The sequence below is a fragment of the Topomyia yanbarensis genome, chromosome 3, assembly GCF_030247195.1.
Source record: "Topomyia yanbarensis strain Yona2022 chromosome 3, ASM3024719v1, whole genome shotgun sequence".
NCBI classification, from domain to species: Eukaryota; Metazoa; Arthropoda; class Insecta; order Diptera; family Culicidae; genus Topomyia; species Topomyia yanbarensis.
Genome location: NC_080672.1, coordinates 427,713,106 through 427,736,938, shown reverse-complemented (window position 1 = coordinate 427,736,938; position 23,833 = coordinate 427,713,106). Strand labels below are relative to the sequence as shown.

Here is a 23,833-nt window from a genome sequence, read left to right as displayed (position 1 = left end):
CGAAAAAAATAGTACCCAAACTGAGGCTACAATCAAAAAGGTATCAATCGTATTCGCGATGAGCATATATGAAACAATTTTGAGCGGCCCAAAATAAGCATAATTGTCAGTGAAAGCTTTACTTTGCATGACGAACATACTAACATTTTTACACGCGCGTCTTTATTATTATTCTAACTACTAGAAAGCGATGCAAGCAGCTTTATTACAGATAGATAAGATGTATGATAAGAGATAGTTTATTAATTTTATACAAGAAATTAGAAAGTCTAAAGGATGCAAGAAATGAAGAATAGGTCTCTATTGTCCTACGACATGGGATTAGGAACCCAATGGTTCAAATTTTGGCTTCTGCAACCGGATACTACGATTATCGGATGTCCAATAAACGATAAATGTTTATTCAAATATTTATTGTGGGAAAATGATTGCAAAATGAAATTGTTTGATGAAACCCCAAAACAAAGCACGAGCCATTTGAGAAGAGCTGGAAGGTGATATATTTAGGTTAGGAATCGGTGTTTCAGTCTGATTTTTATGGAGAACTCCTGTATGTCCTCTTTTTCTGTCATTTCGGTCCTTATTGGACCTTTTTCCAGGAATCGAATTTTTTGGGTTCTCTTGTCTGTTAGTTCTTGCTAAACGCATAGCTGTCAAGTTCTGTCAACATTTTGATTCCTTGAGAAAGGTCCAATAAGGACCGAAACGTCGTAAGAAAAGAATATACAGGAGTTCTTTATTAAAAACAGACTGAAACGCCAATTCCTAATATAAAGAAATAAAACATAAAAAGTCTAAAATTCAGGAAAGGGATGGAGCAAAAAAGCAAATGATTTGCTTCTTTATTTGTTGTTGCCGTTTCAGCTCGGGAGCGTTCACTGCGCCAGGTTGCTTGGCTTGATTTTTGCTGCAAGCAGAATACATGAGAGCAACAAAATTGTGCCGTCCATTTTCGCGTGAGGATGAGAAGAAACTACTGGATTAATCAATCTTTTTTCATGTCCGGTCAATTGGCCGAATTCCATTTGGCCGAATGCTGGTTGGTTGGACGTCACTTGGCCGAAGGCCACTTAGCCGAAAAGGTAATTTGTCCGAATGCCAATTGGCCGAACGGGTCAACTGGCCGAAAGCCATTCGGCCGAATGGGTCAATTGGCCGAATGCCATTTGGCCAAATGACGATTGGCCGAATGACGATTGACCGAATGACGATGGGTCGAATGCCATTTGGCCAAATGACGATTGACCGAATGACGATTGGCAGAATGACGATTGGCCGAATGACGATTGGTCGAATGACGATTGGTCGAACGACGATTGGTCGAATGACGATTGGTCGAATGACGATTGGTCGAATGACGATTGGTCGAATGACGATTGGTCGAATGCCATTTGGCCAAATGACGATTGGCCGAATGACGATTGACCGAATGACGATGGGTCGAATGCCATTTGGCCAAATGACGATTGACCGAATGACGATTGGCAGAATGACGATTGGCCGAATGACGATTGGTCGAATGACGATTGGTCGAATGACGATTGGTCGAATGACGATTGGTCGAATGACGATTGGTCGAATGACGATTGGTCGAATGACGATTGGTCGAATGACGATTGGTCGAATGACGATTGGTCGAATAACGATTGGTCGAATGACGATTGGTCGAACGACGATTGGTCGAATGACGATTGGTCGAATGACGATTGGTCGAATGACGATTGGTCGAATGACGATTGGTCGAATGACGATTGGTCGAATGACGATTGGTCGAATGACGATTGGTCGAATGACGATTGGTCGAATGACGATTGGTCGAATGACAATTGGCCGAATGACAATTGGCCGAATGACGATCGGCCGAATGACGATTGGCCGAATGACGATTGGCCGAACGACGATTGGCCGAATGACGATTGGCCGAATGACGATTGGCCGAATGACGATTGGCCGAATGACGATTGGCCGAATGACGATTGGTCGAATGACGATTGGTCGAATGACGATTGGCCGAATGACGATTGGCCGAACGACGATTGGCCGAATGACGATTGGCCGAATGACGATTGGCCGAATGACGATTGGCCGAATGACGATTGGCCGAATGATGATTGGCCGAATGACGATTGGTCGAATGACGATTGGTCGAATGACGTTTGGCCGAATGACGATTGGCTGAATGACGAATGGCCGAATTACGATTGGCCGAATGACGATTGGCCGAATGACGATTGACCGAATGACGATTGGCCGAATGACGATCGATCGAATGACGATTGACCGAAAGCCAATTGGCTGAATGTCGATCGGTCGAATGTCGATCGATTGAATGTTGATCGGTCGAATGTCGATCGGTTGAATGTCGATCGGTCGAATGTCGATCGGCCGAATGTCGATTGACCGAATACCTTTTGTCGGAATACAATTCGGTCGAACGCTTTTTAGCCAATAAGAGTGTTTAGTTGAATAATACATGATTGTTTGACCTCATAATTCTAGTGGGAAAAATCATACTAATTGACATCGTACTTCATTTATTTTTCTCTTGTATTATTTGTGAAGTTTATCCAAAAAGTCTTGTTATCTTCCTTCTTTTTAACATGAGCTGTTCTTGCTAAACATTTTTTAAATGTTCATCCACACGAACTTACTGCAATGTTTTCTTTTTCTAGTCGACAATAAACATACCATCACCAGTTAAATATACATATCTTTTCAGCAACACGCAGCACGAAAAAAATATTTATTGGGCATCCTCATTTGTATAGTTCATTGCCAATTTATGTATCTCTCGTGAATGTTTTGTAGAAAAGGTACCCTTAGTCCTTACAAAGAAGTTTTCATTATTGCTGAATCCATTAACCCAAAAAACTGTCGTTATTTTTAACCTTTCACTGTAGTTTTCGACATGATAATTTTCCGTATGTATGGTGGCCATAAGTATGCAGGTTCAATCACATCTGGAACTGTAAAAAGGATATCGTTGGAGTTTTCAGCGTTTCTGTAAATACGTGACAGGAAGATCGGCGCAGGGATGCAAGACTTCTAAAAATAGTAAATAACTATGGAAAGTATACTATCGAAGACTATATAAAAGCCATCGCCTCAAATCTCCTTAAGGATTGTATTATTTGTATTGTATTATATTGTATTAAATATGGGTTAATGAAATAAATATATATTGAATTCAAAATTAATCTTTGAATTTAAAAAAATACGGTTTCGTTAAATATTTCAAACTTTTTCTCTACGACTCGATATCGTAAATATGACTGAAATTTCGCTACCACAACTTTAGTTACCTATCTTCATTCCACACAACCAATAATCGGTTAGTCAACGGTATAGGGCCAAAACATATTCTTCTAAATGACGTTCAACCGAAGAGCATTCGGCCAAACGGCATTCGGCTAATTGACCCATTCGGCCAAATGACCCATTCGGCAAAATGACCCCTTCGGCCAAATAGCATTCGACCAAACAGCATTCGGCCGGATAGCCCTTTCGGCAGAATGTATTTCGGTCAAACGGTGTCCGGCCATACAGCTTTCGGCCAAATGACCTAGAACCATGCATCATTCAAGGAATGTAGTACTCATAAGCTTCGTAATGATTAACAACATGTAACACGTTGTGTGAACTGTTCGGATTTAGTGTCTAGTTGGCGCCAATTCGGTGATAGTTTTGATACATCGTCTAACTGTCAGCAAGTTGGGGTCAGTTACTGACGAGTGGAACACGAAACATGAAAATCCAACTTGGTCTTGGGCCCTTATGCTCAAATTGGTTAATTCAATGGTTCATTTGGAAAAAATGCATGTAACATGACGTTGAATATGAAAACGTCAAATCCAGGATCCAAGTACATGGACAATGAGATGACGGAAATCCGCCTACGATTTGGTATTACATTACACTAGATTACATTAAAAGATTCATGTCGGAGTATGGAGAAGTAGAATCTGTCACAAACGACACTTGGAGCAATTTTTTCTCTAGGGTTCTCAACAGTTTCTGGGTGGTGCGAATGCAGCTGAGCCAACCTATACCTTCTTACTTGGTTTTCGAGGATAGATCATCTCAAGGTATTAACTACATTCAAAGAACGCCTTAGGCAGATACCCATACGCCAGCTTTGCAATCAGACGGCCTACTACGGTAAGTAATGCGCTAAAATAAGTAAAGAAAATTTATCTACCTCAGCAAACTCTAACAAATAGCTTTCGACATCTGCTGATGCACAACTGGCAAACAAATAATTGCCGGACAAAAAATGTTCGACGGTATCCCCTCATTATTAGTTCTCGAAAACAGAAGAAGCACCAAGCATCTAACAGTGATAACCAAAGCTGCTCTCGCGACGACCACATAGACGGAAATGCGAACTAGGGAAAAGGCAGACGGAACTATTAACCAGCAGCAGATGGCAAACCTGACAGCGGAAAGCAGTACGCTCAGGATAGGCATCAGCAATAATAAAAGAAAGTAAACAACCCAACTGAAGCCTCCATTAACAAACAGTAGTCGATATCTGAGCACGAATGCTGTACAACCGGGCGATTGTGAAGCTCAATGGAAGTGTCTTGAACAACGATGAACCATATGCGAAAGCCAATTTTAAACAAATTCTGGAACTCAAATTCCATAAGGCTCCTGCTCGCGGTATGTTTCCTGACAGATTTACGAAAAAAAATCTGGGATCTGCTCATGTGGTAAAAAAACCAGCGTTTTGTGTCGTTTAAAACTACTAATTTGGAAATTTTAAGAATGGAATGCCACAGCAAATAAATTTCATCCTTCATTAAGTGTCATGATACTCAAGTTACGTTCTGGCCAGATCTAGCTAGAGGAATATATTTTTATATTTTGTTAATATAAAAATACTATAAGCATTATTTTCATGATTTACTTAAGTAGTTTGTCTATTTAAACGATTAATTTAAAACGCTTTTTTAATATTTTAAGCTATCCAAATTATTGATAATTAAAGGTCTTATGACACTTTTAAAATTGTATTTGAACCTAAATTTCATTTGTAGTGTGCTGTAAATCATTTTAATTTAAATTCACTCGCGCATTATCGCTCGGATTGAAATCCCCTGCGTTAAAGAATTCCTTTTTAAGATGCCTTGTAAGAGAAGCAACTAATAAATCCGAACCAATCACCTCTCCGAAAATGCGTACTCGAATGCCAATCGGAACTCCAAACCGTTGTGAAAGTATAACTATCAACTTGCCAGTCATGGGCACTGACACTTTTCGTCTTTGCTAGTTCCTAGCCTCCACTCAACCTTATTTCCGAGTAGGTACAAGTTGTCTTCCCAAGTGTTGCCGATGTTTTGCCGCCGCTGCTGCTACAATGATGAAAAGGATTCAAAACTGTCAGCAAACATTGTCCGGAGCATTCACACCAAAAACCCGGCGGTGTCTCTTAGGACTCCTCGTTATGCGCGGTTCGTTTTTCCTGTTGCATCCGACGACGGCGACGGCGACGGTCGGTGTCCGGTGTTGTCTTGCCAAGTGCAGTAGTTGCTTCACTTGACAGTTTAATTTGGTTCGCTTTAGCACTTTCGGTCCCGTCGCGTCATCAGGCGTGTTGTGGCCATTATTGGTGGGCCCGTGTTGAAATGTTTCTGTTTCGCTTCGTTGGCGGATGTTCTCAGGCGTCCGGCTCGAGCAGGGGTGAAATTTGGAAACAAATTATCATAGTTTATATATACCTAAGTTTCTATCAACGAGAGCGGCCACCAAATACTAAATTTCAGAAAAGTTTTTCAATCTATAGAGTGCACGATCTCCGGATACATACCTGACTTTTGTTGAATGAGGGTGAGACTAATGATACGGTCACCTTCTTTGGGAGGCGAAATGTCGAATGCAATGTGCACCGGAATGTTGAGTGTTGAGGGTTGAATGGTCATCATTTTTGTTGTCGTTGTCGGAAAGTTTGACGGCATGATGAGTGAATAGCGATCTGCACATTACCACCTAGGATTGAAGGCAAACTTTTTTTTGTTTGGTTGACCAAAGCTTTTCTGCTGGTTAGTTAAAAAGTGTTACTCTAACTCGGGAAAAATAAACTTCTACGTTGCTTTACAATTAAATCACACATCTCATTTCCAGCTGATTTTCTCATTGATATCAAAACCAGATCGACTTAATGGAAGTGTAACATTTTTGCCTTTTTCATATTTATGCAATCACTTCATACATCGACTGTTTAACCAAGTCCCGGAGCGTGTGTATGTTGCACAAAATGTCACCTCTGTTTCTCAGAGATGACTGAACTGATTTGCACAGAATTAGTCTCAAATAAGGGACCATTCATAAATTACGTAACGAAAAAATTGCCCAAAATTTACTCCCCCCATGTAAAAAATTGTTACAAACTTCTCCATCCCCCCTCCCCTATTACGTAACAAATTCCTAGAAAAAAAATTCTCTGCTGTGAAAACATGTTACGTAATGATGTACCTAACTCCCCCTCCCTCCTTTGTCACAACATGATACAACTTGTCGTACCGCCTCCCCCCCCCCCCTAAAAGCGCTACGTGATTTATGAATGATCCTTAAAAAGTACACCCTTCCCTATTGCATTTTTAATTGGTCAGATATCAGGTTCCCGAGTTACGGGTTGGAGAGAGCGGTCACGCAGCAAATAGCCATATGAACTGGTACCATCATGATGTACAAGCGATGTCACACATAATAGAATATATGCAATATTACTTAAATTTGTGAGCTTAGATTACAAATGATCAATCACAGTAGCTTTGACCACATTGGTCCCTGTGGCAGTTCTTGTTACCACCTAGGAAACTTCCGAAGTTTAAATTTAATGCCACAACTATTTTTCAGCTTGTTTAATTATTTTCGTCTAGCATATGTAGACTACATATAATAGTATTACAATATTTACTTATATACTATACATTATTTCTACGGTTAAGTTGAACTTTATTTTGTTTTCTAGACGAAAAGGTCATTTATATCACAATTTTATTATAATGTCGCATCATTCCATTGACGGGATTATTTTTAGCATAGTTAATCCGAAAAGAATGTTCTGGGAATAAACTAGTTCATAAATGGCGGCTAGATATGTAAAAGTTTATTTGCGAAAATAATCAAGCGGATTGAGAAATAATATTGAGCATGACAAATTCGCGGCGTCCGTTGAGTGTTTGTATGTTAATGTACATGCAACGTGATTTATGTGATGGAAGAGGGAATGTCGTCCTGTTTAGTTTTGCGTACAAAAGAAATTGTTTGTGGACTGATTCGATGCGTTATTCGTGCAGGACATACTACGCTACAATATTCCAAAATTGGTCTGATGTAGGTATTGTATAATGATTTAATTGCGTAAGGGTCTTCAAAATTATAGCAAATAAGTATTGAAATGATTCGTTTTTGCCTAAAACTGGAAGTCAGATAGATTCGATTTCAATGTGTACAATGAAATTGGTGTTAGGTTTATTAAAGTCGTCATAAATATTGTCCTGATAGATCCTATAGTTTGAGAAAATAATTCAAATGATTTTTGTGAGCATTTTCAGGTGGAAAATACTCAGAGAAGATAATGTGTACTTCTTCTGATATTACTGTTTTTGCCCATACATGTTTTCATGCATCTATTTGTTCAGAAGGAAAGCCTGCATTTATGGCTATGAGAACTCCACCTCCAGACTTTTTCTGACAAAGAAACAAACTACGGTCGTATCAGAACACGTTGAATTGATTTCCAATCATTTCTTAGCTTCTTACGCTTTTATCCCAGCTAGTTATATTTAATATTGAAAGAAGATGAAATATATTTTTGATGGATTTGTTCCATTTTAGCTGAGCTTTTCATTCGATTGAAATTTTGGCAATAGTCTACAATTTTAATCGAATTCTATTGGTAATGCGAAGAAGTTTTGAAAAATTTCAAATTACTTACATTTATATTTTCTGCCTCTATAGAGGGCGTCGTCTGCTGCTGCTTCGTCTGGCCTCAGTCCATATTACTGCGGGACTCCAATAGAAATGCGCAGGAGATAGTGCGTATTCCTTCGGATGCAGGTGCCGTCGGTAGTCCTTCGAATGCGAGTATTATTTTGATACTGGTTGGCGTCCCGTACACTTATTTTGACAAACTTGATTTCAAATGAAAGATACATTGGTGGGTTAGTACGATCACGCATGAATTTCCCATATAAACTGTTACAATCACAATATTCCAGGAGTTTAAAATCTATTGAAGTGGACATCAAAAATCGATTTGCAGCTCTAGATCATTGCTGGCTAATTTAAGATTCTTTGAATTTATTGTCCACTATCAACAATTCCGGAAGTCCATAATTTCGGGCATATTACGAAATTGAAGTCGTATCGGTTATTCGGTGATGATTGTATAAGTGTTATATTTCTGGTGGCAGGCCAAGTTACGGTTGAATGGTCGAGATGCCCATTGAGAACCGCCCCATGAGTGAATTTACAAACGGAGAAATGTTGTAAGTTTTTAGGCTTTGGACGTTTGGCAAAGGCACCGCACGGCTAGATCCAGGATGTGCTGGAAATGCAAGGAGACGGGCCTCTTCGAGAGCTTCAAATGCCCTGCCTACGAAGGGGGCGACTGCAGCCCTACGGTAATGGAGATAACCCAGATAAATATGAACCTAAGGCTGTCTTAAAACGGTAGATCAATCATAGCTAATCAGATTGCCACAAAGAGCTGTGCCGAGAAATAGACGCCAATCCCTGGGGTGACGCGTACCGAATCGTGATGGCGAAAACGAAGGGCCCGTCGACGTCCGGTTAAGCTGGAGATAATCGTACAGGGCCTCTTCTCAAAGTACGGTCCAATTACCTGGTCACCGACACCGTACGGCGAAGAAGGATGAGCGAACACCGACGATGATCTTGCAGAAGAATCAAAGCGACAGAAACCAAAGAAAGCCTTCGTATGGAATACCAAAAGTCGTGCTGATAGCTGCGATTCTGGCATATCCGGACATGCTCATACTGGTGCTGCAGAAGTATCTAGATGAAACCAACTTCCCCGAAAGATGAAAGGTACAGAAACTGGTGTTTCTGCCAAAGTCAGGGAAGCCACCGGGCGATCCTACCTGGTATAGGCCTATATGTCTGCTGGATACACTAGAAAAAACTCTTTGAAAGAATCATCCTTAGAAGTCTGACGAAATGCACGAAAGGTGAGCGCGGGGTATCCAAGGTGCAGTTTGGATCTCGCAAAGGAATATCGACAGTATAAGCAATTCGGACAGTGTTCTTTGGAACGGTATATACGAATGGCTCATGATGATGACTTTCGCGGCCAACACTTGTCACTAGCGGTGATGGGTGAGACACTTGAAGAAGTGGAGGTGTCAGTAACGGAGATAATAGACGCGATCGAGAACTGGATGAACTCGGTCAAACTGCAGATAGCTCACCACTAAGCTGAAGTGTTGTTGGTCAGCGACTACAAAGCGGTTCAGCGGATGCAGATCGACCTTGGAGCGCACGTGATTGCATCGAAGCGTGCACTGAAGCAATTGGGAGTGATACTCGAGAATCGGTTGAGTTTCAATAACTACGATAACGAAAAATCGGCGAGGGCAACGAACGCAATGGTGAGTATTATGCCAAACGTCAGTAGCCTGGGGTGAGGCGCTGAAAATCCATCGGCATCGTTAAAAGTTGAACGGGACGTTCCGGTTGATGGCCGTACGAGCCGCGAGCGCGAACAGAACAGTATCGTTAGAAGCGAATGATATCGAATGCTATAATCGGAGAAACACCAGTTTGAGAACGTCAAGGAGACACCGCAACGCGTGGTCTTCGAAAGTCCGAGGTTCGAAGCGACGCGCAGGGAGATGTTCGAAACTGGGGCGGGGGGCAGGACGGGTTTGCATTCTTTAAGAGGATTTAAGACAGTCTGAAGTTTGCCGCCCAGATTGTCCTTGTAGGGGAAGAGCACTAATTCTCGACCCACAGCTAGCTTGTCTACTGCTATACAGAATTGGATTGGAAAACTTTTTCGGATGCGCTTCGAACTTTACACAAATGCACTTCGAACCAATCAAAGAAGGTTTCAAACTTTTGTTAGAGAAATCTATAATCTTCAGGAGAGTGGATGAGAAGAAATATCTTGAGATCGTCTGCGAAGGACAGGCGTGGAGTCGTCAGAACTAGATGAACATCATAGAAGTAGACCAGTAACATAAACGGTCCTGGGTGACTTCCCTGTGGTGAAGTAATGTGAAGAAAAAATGTGCGCATATGTAAGAGCTAACTGTTGTCCGAAGTCGACATTCCCCAGAAATTAATTTAAAAGATATTATATTAAAAAACACTGAATTTGTAAGAGTCACCCTAAACGAAACAAGAGAAATCGTTGTAAAATAAAAACCTCTGAAGATAAAGATTCGACATTTTAAACAAAGTTGCTAAGAATTGATTTTCCTACATTTCTTTGGAAGGTTGTATTTCCATTCAGGAGATATTTTTTTCATTTAAAAAATCGAGAGGGCCACCCTAATTTTGTTTTCCCCAAAATGAAGGGCACTTATTGTAGAGAATTTGCTCCAAAGACACTGAGTGTCTAGTACTAACGGTTTATAAGTTTTGGATTTTCGACCAAAAAATTGATTTGTTGCCCATGGTGCAGGGGAGAGAGGGTGGACAACAACGACAGAGAAAAGAAGATCATCAACTAGGCTACATTTCTCCATAGTGCACAATCGTCCAGAATGTAAATTTAGCAGGAATTTCCAGATTGTACTTAAACAAAAAAACTTAGCCTTGTTAAGTTTTTGGGGAAGTTTTCGTAGCTTGTGAGCTCCTTTGTTTTGTTAAAACAACAGATAGGGTGGTTCTAGTTTTACCGAGATCAAAAAATTAACTTTATTCTAAAGGCAAACGACCTTAAGCAAAACTGTAGAACGATAAATTTTGGAAAAGTTTTCTGAAGACATGTAAGCTCTATCTGTAATACTTGTCATTTTAGAACAAAGTTAGGTTAAAGGTTAAGGTATTTCTTGGTAAAAATATTTCATTCAAATAACTATTGCGGCATTGAGTTAAAACTAAAATAGGGTTCAGACAACTTTAAGATTGTTTTAAGGTGAATAATTTGTTTCATGCCATCACATATCTAACTATTTTCGCTGAAAAGTTATGAGTACTTTTTCACCAAAAATGTGGATCTTTGGAATAACAGTATTAGTCATTGGGGCAAACAAAAGATAATTTTTTTGCAACTACAAATAAGGTCACGATCAGAGTTATAATTGAAAAAAATAGCGAGGGCGACATTTTTCAAAAATTTCATAAAATTAATTTCAAAAATCTATTTATGATATTATAAGTATGTACTTATACCTTTTGAATAACAGAAGTTAAAGTTTTGATGTCTTAGATGAAAATATTCGTCTTCAAAAACATTTTAAAAATAAATTGGAAAAAATTGAAAAGGTTTTATTAAAAATTTGATTTTCCATGAATTGTCCTTTTTAATATACTTAAATGACTTAAATTATATACAGAAATGACAATAAAAGAAATATTGTTTCGTTGTCATGATAAAATTTTGCACTTAGCAATTCTCTTCAATTTAAATAGTAAATATAGTGGGTGGGGTGGCTCTAAATTTATTAAAATCAGAAAATGAACTTTCGAAATAGAGTTTCTCTGCTTTCCAGAAAATTGAAGAAAATAAAATTTTAAATAAATTTTATCGAAGACACTGGAATTCTATGTCGTGTACTTTTCATTTTATAAGAAATTTACCAAAAAAATTAAGGTGTTCTTTTTTTTTTAATTTGGTTATATAAGTTATGATTTTTCATTAAGATAACTGTAGAAATACTTTCAGATATGTTGAAGGAGAACAATTTATCTCAGTATACTGAACGTCTAGCTTCTTTCGTTAGAAAGTTATACATACTTTTTACTAAAAATAAACGATTTTTTGAGCAAATGTCGTATTTGCCATTTTTGGTGATTTATACTACAAAATATGCTATTTCATATGTAAACAACGGTATTTAATGTCAAGTGCCCTAATCGAAGATAATGTTATATTAAAAAGTAATATCTTTTATATAAAAGTTCTCATAAATTTGAAAAAAAAGTAGTAGTTGGTTTTTTAAAGCAAATTATGCGCCCTAAAATAATCATCAAGTTAATATAGTAATGAGTGTGTTTCGACGTCGTCTCATTAGAAACCGACACTATCTTTTTGTCGGAATAAATTAGCGCCGGCTTCCAAATTTGTATAGAGCAGCCAAGCCAAGCTAAGACAAGGTTCAGCTTTACTGTGTCTTATCGGCATAAACAGAACTTCTTCTCGGACGGGACATCACGTTTGACCAATCGTTCGATTGAAACACAAAATGTATTTTCGTTTTGGGGATTTAGCGTCAATCTGGCGCTAATCTATCCGACAAAAAGTTAGTGTCGGTTTCTGATGAGACGAAATCGAAACGCATCTATGACTTTATTAAGTTAGGATGTATGCCCTTCACGTACAAAAACTGGTTTCACCAAAAATTTTCGCTCGATCACGAAACGGATACTTTGGTATAAAATAAAAATTACAGAGAGATAAAACCATTTTATATACAACACCCCAAAGCTTACATTTGGATTGCTCATGCAATGGAAAGTATAAAAGCTGAAGCTTGTGTGTCTTTAGCAAATTTGTCTGAAATGTGTTGTTCTCAAACTTCGTCGAATACAGTCAAGCTCTATCTCGAACCGTTACAAAGTTAAATTTTAAATATTGCTAAAATTAGAACCAATAGGGCGTGCAATGATCCTCCGCAGATCCGCAGGGAATCCTCAAAAACGGGTCAGACCTTCCGGTCGTTCTCGGTTTCGAATTGGGTCAATATAGATCCGGTGGTGAGTATGCAACTAATCACGCAGGAGGACTCTGGTGTGAGTCGGCGCCTTCAGGGTAGTACAGGGGATCGAGAAAAAAGAAAAAGAGAGGGACTAAATCTCGGTATTCATTGTTTTAAGGAAGAGGTAGACGAGGGACGTATAGGGGAGATGACGGGTTGACATTACATCCCAAATCGGAATGTTAGTTGGCCTTTCTCGGGCCCGAATGGAATTCGTTAGCTGAGACCTAACGGAACGATACTCGGCGCATGCCCAAACAATATGCTCGATATCGTGATAGCTGTCACCACAAGCGTTGATACCATCATCCACGAGCCCAGTACGTCGGAGATGTGCATCCAGAGTGTGACATGAGCTGGGACATCACATTAACGAAATTACGACCGACATTAATTTTCTATTCTATTCTAACCCTTACACAACCAGTATTGAAAAGCATCCTGGAAAACACTGCAGTTAGACTGTAATGTTTTTCTTGTCAATATTAATATTTGAAACATATTTTCATATGTCGCAAATATAAAAACGGCCAGGCCTACTGTGCCGAGTTGGGTTTGAAGTTGTTTCAAAATTAGCCGGCAATTAAATTATTCATTTAATGAACAATTTAATTGACGAATTGTTTTGAATCTTAAAGGAGGAAGAAACGAGGACAACCGTAACGACCGTTTCAGTTTAAAGGGAATATAATAAATCGTTGGGAGCAACTTAGCTAATAAGGTTAATGTCACTCCGTTGGTCCTTTGGGATGGGACAGAGTTATTTACACCTTGCCTTGGCTAATCAGTCTAGGTTAAAGCGCTTTTCCTAGCTCTTCGAAATTACGACCGACACTAATCCCCGTAAACTGAGGTTTCGTCGACACCTTCGGGACTATAGAAATTAGCCTCCTTCTTAGCTCTTCATTGCTCCACGAACTTGGCCAACTTTTGAGAGTCCTCCGATGAATAATGCTACAAAATTTGTTGAAGCAAACTGAACTCTTGATGTTTCCTTTGCCTTTCATAGATTACAGTGTGTCTACCGAGTAAAAGTGCTGTCATTCTACAAATAAAATTCGTTGGAATATTGTATGTTGACACGGTACTTGTTACGAAATAAATCATTCCGGTAATTCACGAACGATCGGTGAATACAAAACTGAAAAATTTATCTGTATTTTCCGCCTCCTACAAAATCCGTTATGTTCTCGTTTTTGACCCCTGTGTAGGTGGTACGCTGAACAGATTTTTCACACACTGCCCACTCGTCGGATCCATCTGCTCGTTTCACTTTTGAGCTGCCGCAGCAATTTTTTTTTTTCGGTATGTCCTAAAAGAAAAACTTCATAATAAATGTGCATATTTTACCCTACCATAGACCGCATCCAAAAATGTATAGAGCACAGTTAAATTAAAATGGAATTTATGATTCATTAATGGGTGCGAATCAGCATCACAACCGAATGCAATGCGGGTTTGCTTTTTCGCTGGCACCCTGGACTCCGGTGTGATTAGCAGCTAGTGCGCAGTGCCCGGCCCCGCCGACAATGAAATGCCGTCGGTCGGTCGGTCGACGTGGAATTTTGTCGCCCTTTTTTATGCCTTCTTCGTGTTATTCGTCCAGGTTTTACGACCGCTAATTGAATTCATGTTCTGCGGTGGGAATATGCGCGCGAGGCCGATTCCATTGCTGCTCTAGATGTACCACTACCTGATCCGCAGCAGGTTCGCTCTTTGTGAATGAAAAAAAAACGGAAATGCTACGAGATTACACAGTGAAATTAATTGCACTGCAGTTGGTCGTTTACCGTATTTAGCGTGATCCAGACGGGGCAGCTTGGGGAGTTTTTTTGGAAGCTCTGATTGCAAAGATATTCATAATTTTATAAATAAATTTAGTTTCGAGGCTTCGTGTCCTTATAATTTCCTCTATCCTCAACCGACAGTTTTATCTTTTAATCCGCTACTTCCGTCTTTTTTATTTTGAAAAGAAAATCTCACTAAAAATATCTACTGCATGCACTTTATCGCAGCTCGCTGCAATGCAAAATATGCAAATGAGAGATTCACCGAGCTTTACCAAAAGCAAACTGGGAATCGCTTCAAGATATTAGTCCTTGACCATAAACTTTCCTTCTTTTGATATGCAGCATGTGTATCATATAGTTCAACTGATGTGGTTACCCCAGCACGGAGCTTCCGGGTGGCTACCGTGGATCAGTGCACTGCAGTGCAGTGTGTGGGGAGGGATTTTGTTACAGGGAAAACCAAGACCCGTCACTTCTTACCTTCCCCCCAAGAAACTAGACTGCGTTGGTTGGATGGTTGGCTGGGAGGAATATTTCTATATTGCTGAATTATATTTGTCTGCATGAATGCAGACCCAGTCTGGAGTGTTTCCTGAATGGGAGCAAAGATGCCTTTCTAGATGATGTTTGCTTTTGCTACAACGGAATGACGACCGAAATCCGCAATCGCATGATCCGAGGCTGGGTCGTTTGCATTCGCTCCGGGGGGTGACCGGAAGATCTTTCTAATAGCTTTAACTGTGTATTTATGCAATAATAGGCCGAATCGTGGTTTAAGTTAATTTAAATGTCTGCTTTCAATAAAAATTTAAAAACCAAATATTACGAGAATCTTGAATGCGTTCCCTTGACTAACCCCTGACTAAATCGAATTTAGCATAGTATACATTACGTGTTTGGTTGGTTGCTACAAAAAAACCCTAGCTCCATACCCTTAAACGACTGCAACGACTGTTAGTATGTACCATAATGTGAACCTCTCCAGAATTCCAACCAATCTAATCAAGAGTAGTTTCATTCTTCCATCCATCTTTCCTTCCGTTTGATCCCGAAATTCTCTTGCCATCTTGCGGACCCTCAAACCCTCGGTTCTCTACGAATGCAATCCGGATGCAATATTAAAAGTTGGCAACGTCATAATCCGACAGTTGTTTCCATTCCGACGAGTGTTCTACGAGAGCTTCATCCAAAGTCCGTTCGAGAATAGAACAGACGAAAAACTGAGGAATGAGGTTACCGGTAGATGGAATTAGTTTTTCTCTATTTGTTACAGGGGCGAATCTCCGTTACAGGCGGGGTTATGCTAATTGGTAAAGATATTGTCGGTCTAGACCGGTGTGTGAAACACAAACGATGAGTTGGTAATTGTTGGATGAAATTAATGCGAAAATTAGGCGACAATTTGTTCAATGAGTTTAGAATATCGTTTGTCAATATAATAATAATATAATATCGCCTGGCAAAAGACAATCTTGACAAAAATAAATCGAACAAAAGGTACATCCAATGGTTCGATTCAACAAACATTCCCATTTCCTCCTGCATATCATTGCTTGCACAGTGTTCATCTAGAATCATGTCTCGTTCTACAAACAGGTCAATGATTCGCCCATTACAAATGAAAGTCCCCTTTCACAATTATGCAAGCCACCCACTCAACTGACACACACACCCACCCACATCGCATCGGCGGAAACACCTAGTACCTATCGGAGTTGAACGGTCCTGACAGAATGCTCCCAATTACACTCAAATCATACATTTTCATCAACCACCAACACACAGTATCCTTCCCGCCTGTCTGCTGTTTTCTGTTTTCCCACACGCACGATTGAATAAGTGCATTTTCACCATACCAACGACCGCAACAACGAGGGGTTCCTCGCCCAACACGGGCGAAACGTGCGCATCCAGCAAATGGGCAAAAGGAGAACCGGAAAAGGTAACGACATTTATTCCACAATAACAACAATGGAGCAGTCGTTGTTCAACGCAAGTGACGATGGTATGCAAATAATTGGAGGAATATGTAAATTAACACCAAGTTCTCTGTCCGGACTCGGCACCTCCTAGTTTGGGGAAGGGTTTACATTTTGCACGCAACGAATCGTCAGTCGTGTGTTGTATACCGTATTCGATCAGAAATTGAATTCGGTGGTATTTTGTTCCGAATTGGAATTGATTCAGCGTACGTGTACACCGGTGACCAACGAATCTTGCTTTTGTCCGTACCTGAATGTTTTTAAAAATGCTGTAACCTAAATACTGTTTTGCCTTTCTCATATAAAGAAAGTACATGCAATTACTGTAAAAATCGATTTTTTAACCATACGATTCAGATCGTCGAGATCGGAAAATGTTTGTGTGTATGTAGATAACTGTGTATGGGCGTGTCATTTAAACTCACACAATTTTCTCAGATATGGCTGAACCGATTTTAACAAACTTAGTTTCATCTGAAATCACGCTCCCATAAGCTGCTCTTAAATTTTTAGTTGATCCGACTTTCGGTTCCGGAGTTACGGATTGAAGAGTGCGGTCACACAGCAAATTACCATTTAATCTGGCACAACCATAATGTCCAATAGAGTGGGACATGGTTACATGAAAAAAATAAAATTTGGCTCCCAGTAACTTTTTGGGTCCCATTTAGCTACCAGAACAACTCTGCAAATTTTTAGCTCGATCAGAGAAACTATATTTTTGCGCCCGCGGTTTAAAGTTTACATGGGATTCCGTATGGGGAAATTGTATTTTGCAAAATAATTCTTCCAAGAGTCCGTTACCTCCTAAAAATAAATAGATGTCTGATTTTTATTGGAAATTTGTCAAAGAAACTAAGTCCAGAAGACTGCAAAACGATCTGATGTTTGTGGAAATAGTTATTAAGCAAAAACCGATTGATGCCCTGAAGATTGATATAAATTTCACTTTTCATAGTAATACTGCTTCTGACGGTCTAATTAGGTATATACAAAATTTTTTAACTTTCTCTTATTATGTACAAAAGAAGCCTTAATTTATCCCTCAAAACCTTGCGAAGTGGCCAAATAGTATAGATAAACGATTTAGACACATTAAGAGAGGATTAAAACAAAATTGCGTATAATTGCACAACCAACAGCAGTGGTGCTAGAAAAAATGAATATTTTATCAAACGTCAGAGCATCAATCGGTTTCTGCTTAATAACTTTTTTCTCAAGCGTCAGATCGTTTCGTGGTTTTCGACAATTTGTTTCATTGTTAAATTTCCTTTAAAAGTCACATAACGATTTATTTTTAGGGTGTAATGGGCGACTCCTGGAGGAATTACTTTGTAAAAGTTAATTTTCCCATACAAAATCCCATGTAAACTTTAAACAGTGGGCGCAAAAATATAGTTTCACCGATCGAGCTAAGAATTTGCACAGTTGTTCTAGGACCCAAATGGTACCTAAAAAGTTGCTCGGAGCTGGAATCTAATTGTTGTCCCACTCTAATGTCCAAATGATGTAAAACATATTAAAATGGGTGCAACATTGCTCTAGTTTGCGGGTCTGGATCACTAATGATTAATCAAAGCAGTTTTGACCTAATAGGCCACCTATGGCGGTTCATGATACCACCGGGGAACTCGCCAAGTTCCTAAGCTAATATCACACCATTCACGAGCGAATACTCTACCGATTTTTACAAATTTGCTTTCAAATGAAAGATACAGTACTATACCATTGATTGTTGATGAATTTAATTCGGTTCTGACGCTTGGTTCCGGACTTACAGGTTGATTAGTAAGGTTAGACTGGAATTTTGTACATAAATCAGCACAATCGTAATACCTGAGGGGCTAAAATCTATTGAAATGGTCCCCAAATTACTTCGAATCGCACGTCTAGATCACTGATTGCCAATGAAACATTCCTTGAATATATTGTCCACTATCCACGATTCCGGAAATCCCAGATGCAGGGCATATTCCGCAATTTATTTAAGTGGTTCTTCGGAAAGGAATTTCTGACACATCCTCCACTCCCACTCTACTATCCCCCACCACCTCCAATTCCAAACCCATTCCGCCACCATTTCAAAATATAATCACATGAAGATAACATAGAAGTCATGTTGATTAAGCTAATAAAATCACTGCGTTGCGTTGCGTTGAGTTGTGACGATGATTTTGGCGGATTGCACACTGACTTCATCATGTTTGACTGCTGATTATTTGATAAGAGTTGCTTAGGAAATGGTAAGTAGGAATTCATACCAATCCGACCCATATTAAAACCTCAACAGCATGATAGCCATCATTGCCGGCCGCCCCCATCTCCATCGTTTACGGGGAAGGAAACAGGATAAGGTAGACAGGAAGTGCTGATGTTCCATCTACTTAACGGAAGGACGACGATTCATCAGACTCTTCCATAGGTGTCGCGGAGTTGGTAGTTTGGAAGGGTATCAGGTCTAGGATTCGCACCAAGCAAGCGATGCGACCTGTAAAGCATATTTTATTAGATAGTTGTTTAGTTAGTCTTCGAGTGCACGATCACTTGAAAAAGAGAAGATCTTCTTTAGTTTTTGGTTCTTTTTAAACTCTGGGCAGCCGGCTACCGAGAGTATACTATGTTCCCTAAACAAAAGTAATTTGAACTCCACACAGCCGACCGTGGGAGTATTGTCTAGAAAGGCTAATCTTATCTGCGTAATGGGCCGGATCACTATTTATTGCAACAGTATTTGGACAGAATTCGCTACTTCTGCTCTACGATATATTTATTGGCTTGAAAACTACCGAGTGATAACACATTATACAGGCAAAAATAGCGCGAGATTTATTATTTTCCATATCGGATTGTTTGTGGAATACAACTATATGAGCGATAATAATGAACACTGAAGGGAAATATAAAAGATTGTTAACCTGGTGCACGGGCTTGTTAGCAATAACGGAGCTTGAAATTACTAGTCAGATTAGTCGTATTGGGGCTAATTTCCGATCAACTATTCATTTTTACGACAAAGTTTTCTCGACTAGATCTGTTCGCACCCTCTCATTCTGCTACCATCGGCAGAAGGCTGATAGCACCCATTCGTCGCACAGAGGAGTAACTAGAACAAATTCCTGGCCAATAACCAAAATATTTTTTTTTGATTTTCTCCTTCGTTATATTTTTTTATATACCTAAAAACCTGCTGAATAATGTGGCAAAATTAGGAGTATGTCAAAAATTGTTAATTTTTTTTGCATGGATGAAAAATGGTTATATTTTAAGGGATTTTTGAATCATTTTAATTATATATCCAGCAATATCGCTTTCTAGTAAGTAAGGCAATATTATTACAAATGTAGTTGAACACAGCGATTTGTATAACTTTTGCCTAAAACCGACTGAAAATAGTAGTGTAGCTGTACATTGCACCAACTTTAAAATATACGTTTTTAAGCATTTTATTCCAAGTTACATTATACGGCAAGATCTGGCAAAGTTGCTGAAGCAGTATTACAAAACCAGATTCCAGCTATCCGAAAAACATTCGAACTCTTCCGATCTTGTGCGATCTACTAATTCCAAGCGATTGTAAATATTGAAATTTTTAGTAATTTGAGGTACACTGAAATGCTACGATTTTTAAAACGAAGCTCTATGAAAATATGCACAGACGTCCCTTCTATCCCCCCTTTTCCACTGATCAACTGTTTTTGCAACTGGAAAAAAAATGTATGAATCACTAATGATATGTATGAATGGATATAGAAAATTTACCTCTGGACTGGTAGGTGGATAGATGCCAAATTGTTCCAAAAACTAGTTATTGTCTATTTTTTGTTCATATTAAGGCATAATAAAAGTAATAGCAGCAATAAAAAATTTCGGGCTGGATTTGACCCCAGTTACTCCTCTGTGCGTCACCGGTCTAAGGACCAAATGTTATCAATAGACTTAGACTCGCGTGGAGGCATGAGATAGGACACATGTGAGAATTTTGTTATCCCACCGTTTGTTGACCAAGTGAGCTAATTAAATCACTGCGAAACAAAATAAAAGTTTGAGGTCCCAGGAAACTCTTGGTGAAGAAATTTTTGAAAAAAATTGGAACGGTGCTTCACAGTTCAAAACCAATGTTTGTATGGAGAACTAGGGGTGTTCAAGAGGCAAGATATCAATGAATATGGTTATCTTAAACTTTCGCATAAAGTCTTACATAAAATGCTTATTACATTGAAAAAGTAATCTATGCAAGTTTTTAGCTCAATCGGACATCATTAAGGGGGTGCGGTGGTTGAATATTATTTTCATAAAATAATAAAAAATCCATAATATAATGTTGAAATTCGAAAAAAAAAATTGTCGAAATATTTCCAAAAATAGCATGAAACATCAGCATCTAGTGTCAAAACAAACGAAAGCCGCTGAAAACAAATTATGAAATTTTTTTAGATCCAATGACTTTGAAATTTTTAAAAAAATGATTCGGAAATCGAAAATTTTACTGTAATGCCCTACGATTGCATAAAATTTTCCCATCGAACTGGGTTTGAGAGCAGAACAAATAAAAAGATGGAAGGGATTTGGGTTCCAATCATCGTAAAGAAATTTTTGAAAAAATTGGAACGGGACTTCACAGTTTAAAACCAAAGTTTTGTGAAATTTTGCACAAAGTTTTGGTGTTAAATTGTGAAGTCCCCTTCCAATGTTATTCAAAAATTTCTTGATCAGGGGTTTCCTTTGACCCAATCTACAATTTTATTGAACAAAATCTAATGAATCATTGTTTGGATAAATAGGAAAGGCACAATCGTACCACTAGGTGGTTTGAAACAGGTTGTTTCACTTCGCTTCAACACATATTTTTCGCCTTATTCCTGACGAAGCGTAAAACAACCTTAGATAAAGTGTGAATATTTACAAAAAATATGTAGTAAAATAAAATTATACTTTTTTAAAAAAGTATTGGGGCTCCTTGAATTAATTCGTTGATAACATGTCTAACAGAAATTGTAGCATTTTCGCGTCTTATATAAAGAAAGGCTATGCCACTACTCTGAAAATCGACCCCCTTACCGAGGCTCGCAAGGCCGAGACTTATATAGGAGAATGTGGTTGGATGTCGGCATTCTTTTTATTAGTACAATAAATTCGTAAATTGCTACGAATTAGTTTCGTACAGACAATTTTCATAAAATATACGAACTTTTCGAACAAGTGATGAATCATACCTAGTTTTATTGAAATACTTTATTTATTATTACGAGTTTTTCGTAAAAATCACGAAACGACTTTTGTTGGTTTATTACGAAACGGATTCATTAGGTAAACGAATTGTTCGCTGCTATATACGAAAGCACCATTTGTCAAACCGTCAACTTCGATAGAGCTTCAATAGAGGTAGAATATGGTGTCCTTGTTGCTATACGTCAGAGGCTGGCGTCTCCACATTGAGTTTTATGGAAATTCAAGTTTTCTCGTTCGTTTTTCGAGGTTTTAATAAAAAGTAGTATATCGATTCGCAATCAGTTAATTTTATTCTTGCACAAATGTATATTATTGAGCGCAATTTTTTCGAAAATTGCTGCGAAATGTGATGTCTCTACATTAAAGATGGGCGGATATGGGTTATTTCGTACCCAGACCCGACCCGAACCCGAATATAATTTTTGTAAGCTTACCCGAAACCGACCCGTACCCGAGAATTAAAAAGAATCCGAACTTGAAACCAAGCCGTATCCGACGCGCACCCGCATTAAAAAGGTGCCCGACCCGAACCCGATTATCAATCAATAAATTTTATCTACTATGAGAGCCCGGGGCTAGTTAAGTAAATTGTGCACTATTGAAAAATATAATCATTCACGTAAAAATTAAAACTCACCGTAAATAACACAAACTTCACAAATTCGCTTATTACGTTCGAAAACTGTCACCCATGAATTCTACAAAACAAAATGAAATGCAACATATGAACACATATTTTACATAATTTGAGGTGAAAACGAGAGACAGTGCCATGTGCCTAATACAAACAAGATAAAGGAGCTCCACCAATTTACGTCTTCTGCAAACTAGGCTCGGGCTCTTCTATTATTTGCTTATCTTTCGGCATTGAGACATGTGAACGAAACCAGAAATACCACAGTTCCAGATTCTTCTCGGCGACAACACTTGACATGGAAACTGCCACTAATCATGATGTAGTTAGTTAGATGCGAGGACATTTTTTCCGAAACTTTTTTACCGTAAAATCGGAGTGTATTTGAGCTTTCGGTAAGATCAATTCTTCCAAAAATCATCTAAGCAATTCAATTTTATTCTAAACACGCTCAACTTCTGTCCGTCACGATTATTTTGTAATTTATTGAGTGATATTGTAATTGAAAAAGGTACAATTTATTTGCTTTTGATTAATTGGATAATCTCGTGTACATATAAAGGGTGCTCAGAAAAAAAATAAACATGATTTCAATACCTTTCTGTTATTAAAATAAAAAGCATATTTTTTTCTCTCCAAAATAATTGCTCTCTGGACTCCCTAGAAATGGGTGGCATGTTTCTTTTCGCTAGGGTGCTGTCAGTTCAATCGAAGATGGCGTCGAAACAGAAAGCACTCCGCTAGCGTGTTGTACGGTTTTACAAAACGCAGAGTCATCGTGGAAAAAAAGTTTACGGTAGACCACTTTCGAGACGAAAATGTGCCCGTGAGTACAGTTTATCGGATCCTGGCATCCCTGAGCGTGGAGCGGAAGTCCGGTAGCGGCCGTCCGGCGAAGATAATTACAAAGAAGAAGAAGGAAGCGTTGAAAAAGCTGTTCGGCAACCAAGGATGCAAAATGCCTACCTTTTCTGCGGCTGTAATTTTTCTGCCTACATTCTCATTTCTCTTTCGACGTTGCTGTCGTTCGCTATTGCGCTACGCCCAGCGCTGTACGGCAGTCTGTAATCAAAGCAGTAACATGACAAAAAATACTGTCCCCAGTACAGCCACCAGACGCGAGCGGTACAGCTTCTCTTTCCTTATTTTACACTTTTTAATATTTTTAATCTAATCAATATTTTCAATCACAAACGACGACAATAAATGCGATTCGTTTACGCCACGACCGGCATCAACGCTTTCGTGTGCGGTCCTCTCTCTTTGAATTGGAAGAGAAGAGTGTACAAAGCGAGAGGCCAAACT

The 23,833-nt window shown here is 39.0% G+C and overlaps 1 protein-coding gene across 1 annotated transcript; it reads right to left on the bottom strand.

Moving 5' to 3' along the window:
• Nucleotides 1-1,115: 1,115 nt before the first annotated feature.
• On the bottom strand, nucleotides 1,116-5,957 carry LOC131688420 (uncharacterized). Its single transcript, XM_058972625.1, has 3 exons — nucleotides 5,810-5,957; nucleotides 2,237-2,408; nucleotides 1,116-2,175 (listed from the first exon to the last, which is right to left on the bottom strand). The coding sequence occupies exons 1-3, from the start codon at nucleotides 5,955-5,957 to the stop codon at nucleotides 1,116-1,118; spliced, it is 1,380 nt and encodes a 459-aa protein (XP_058828608.1).
• Between the last annotated feature and the right edge of the window lie 17,876 nt (nucleotides 5,958-23,833).

What these genes read in the sequence shown, in the direction of transcription:
- LOC131688420 (XM_058972625.1), bottom strand. Translation starts at nt 5,957, where the DNA reads ATGCCGTCAAACTTTCCGACAACGACAACAAAAATGATGACCATTCAA. An exon ending in CCTCATTCAACAAAAGTCAG is followed by an intron (nt 2,409 to 5,809) that starts GTATGTATCCGG and finishes TTCCGACAAAAG; the next exon opens with GTATTCGGTCAATCGACATT. An exon ending in ATTCGGCCAATCGTCATTCG is followed by an intron (nt 2,176 to 2,236) that starts GTCAATCGTCAT and finishes TTCGTCATTCAG; the next exon opens with CCAATCGTCATTCGGCCAAA.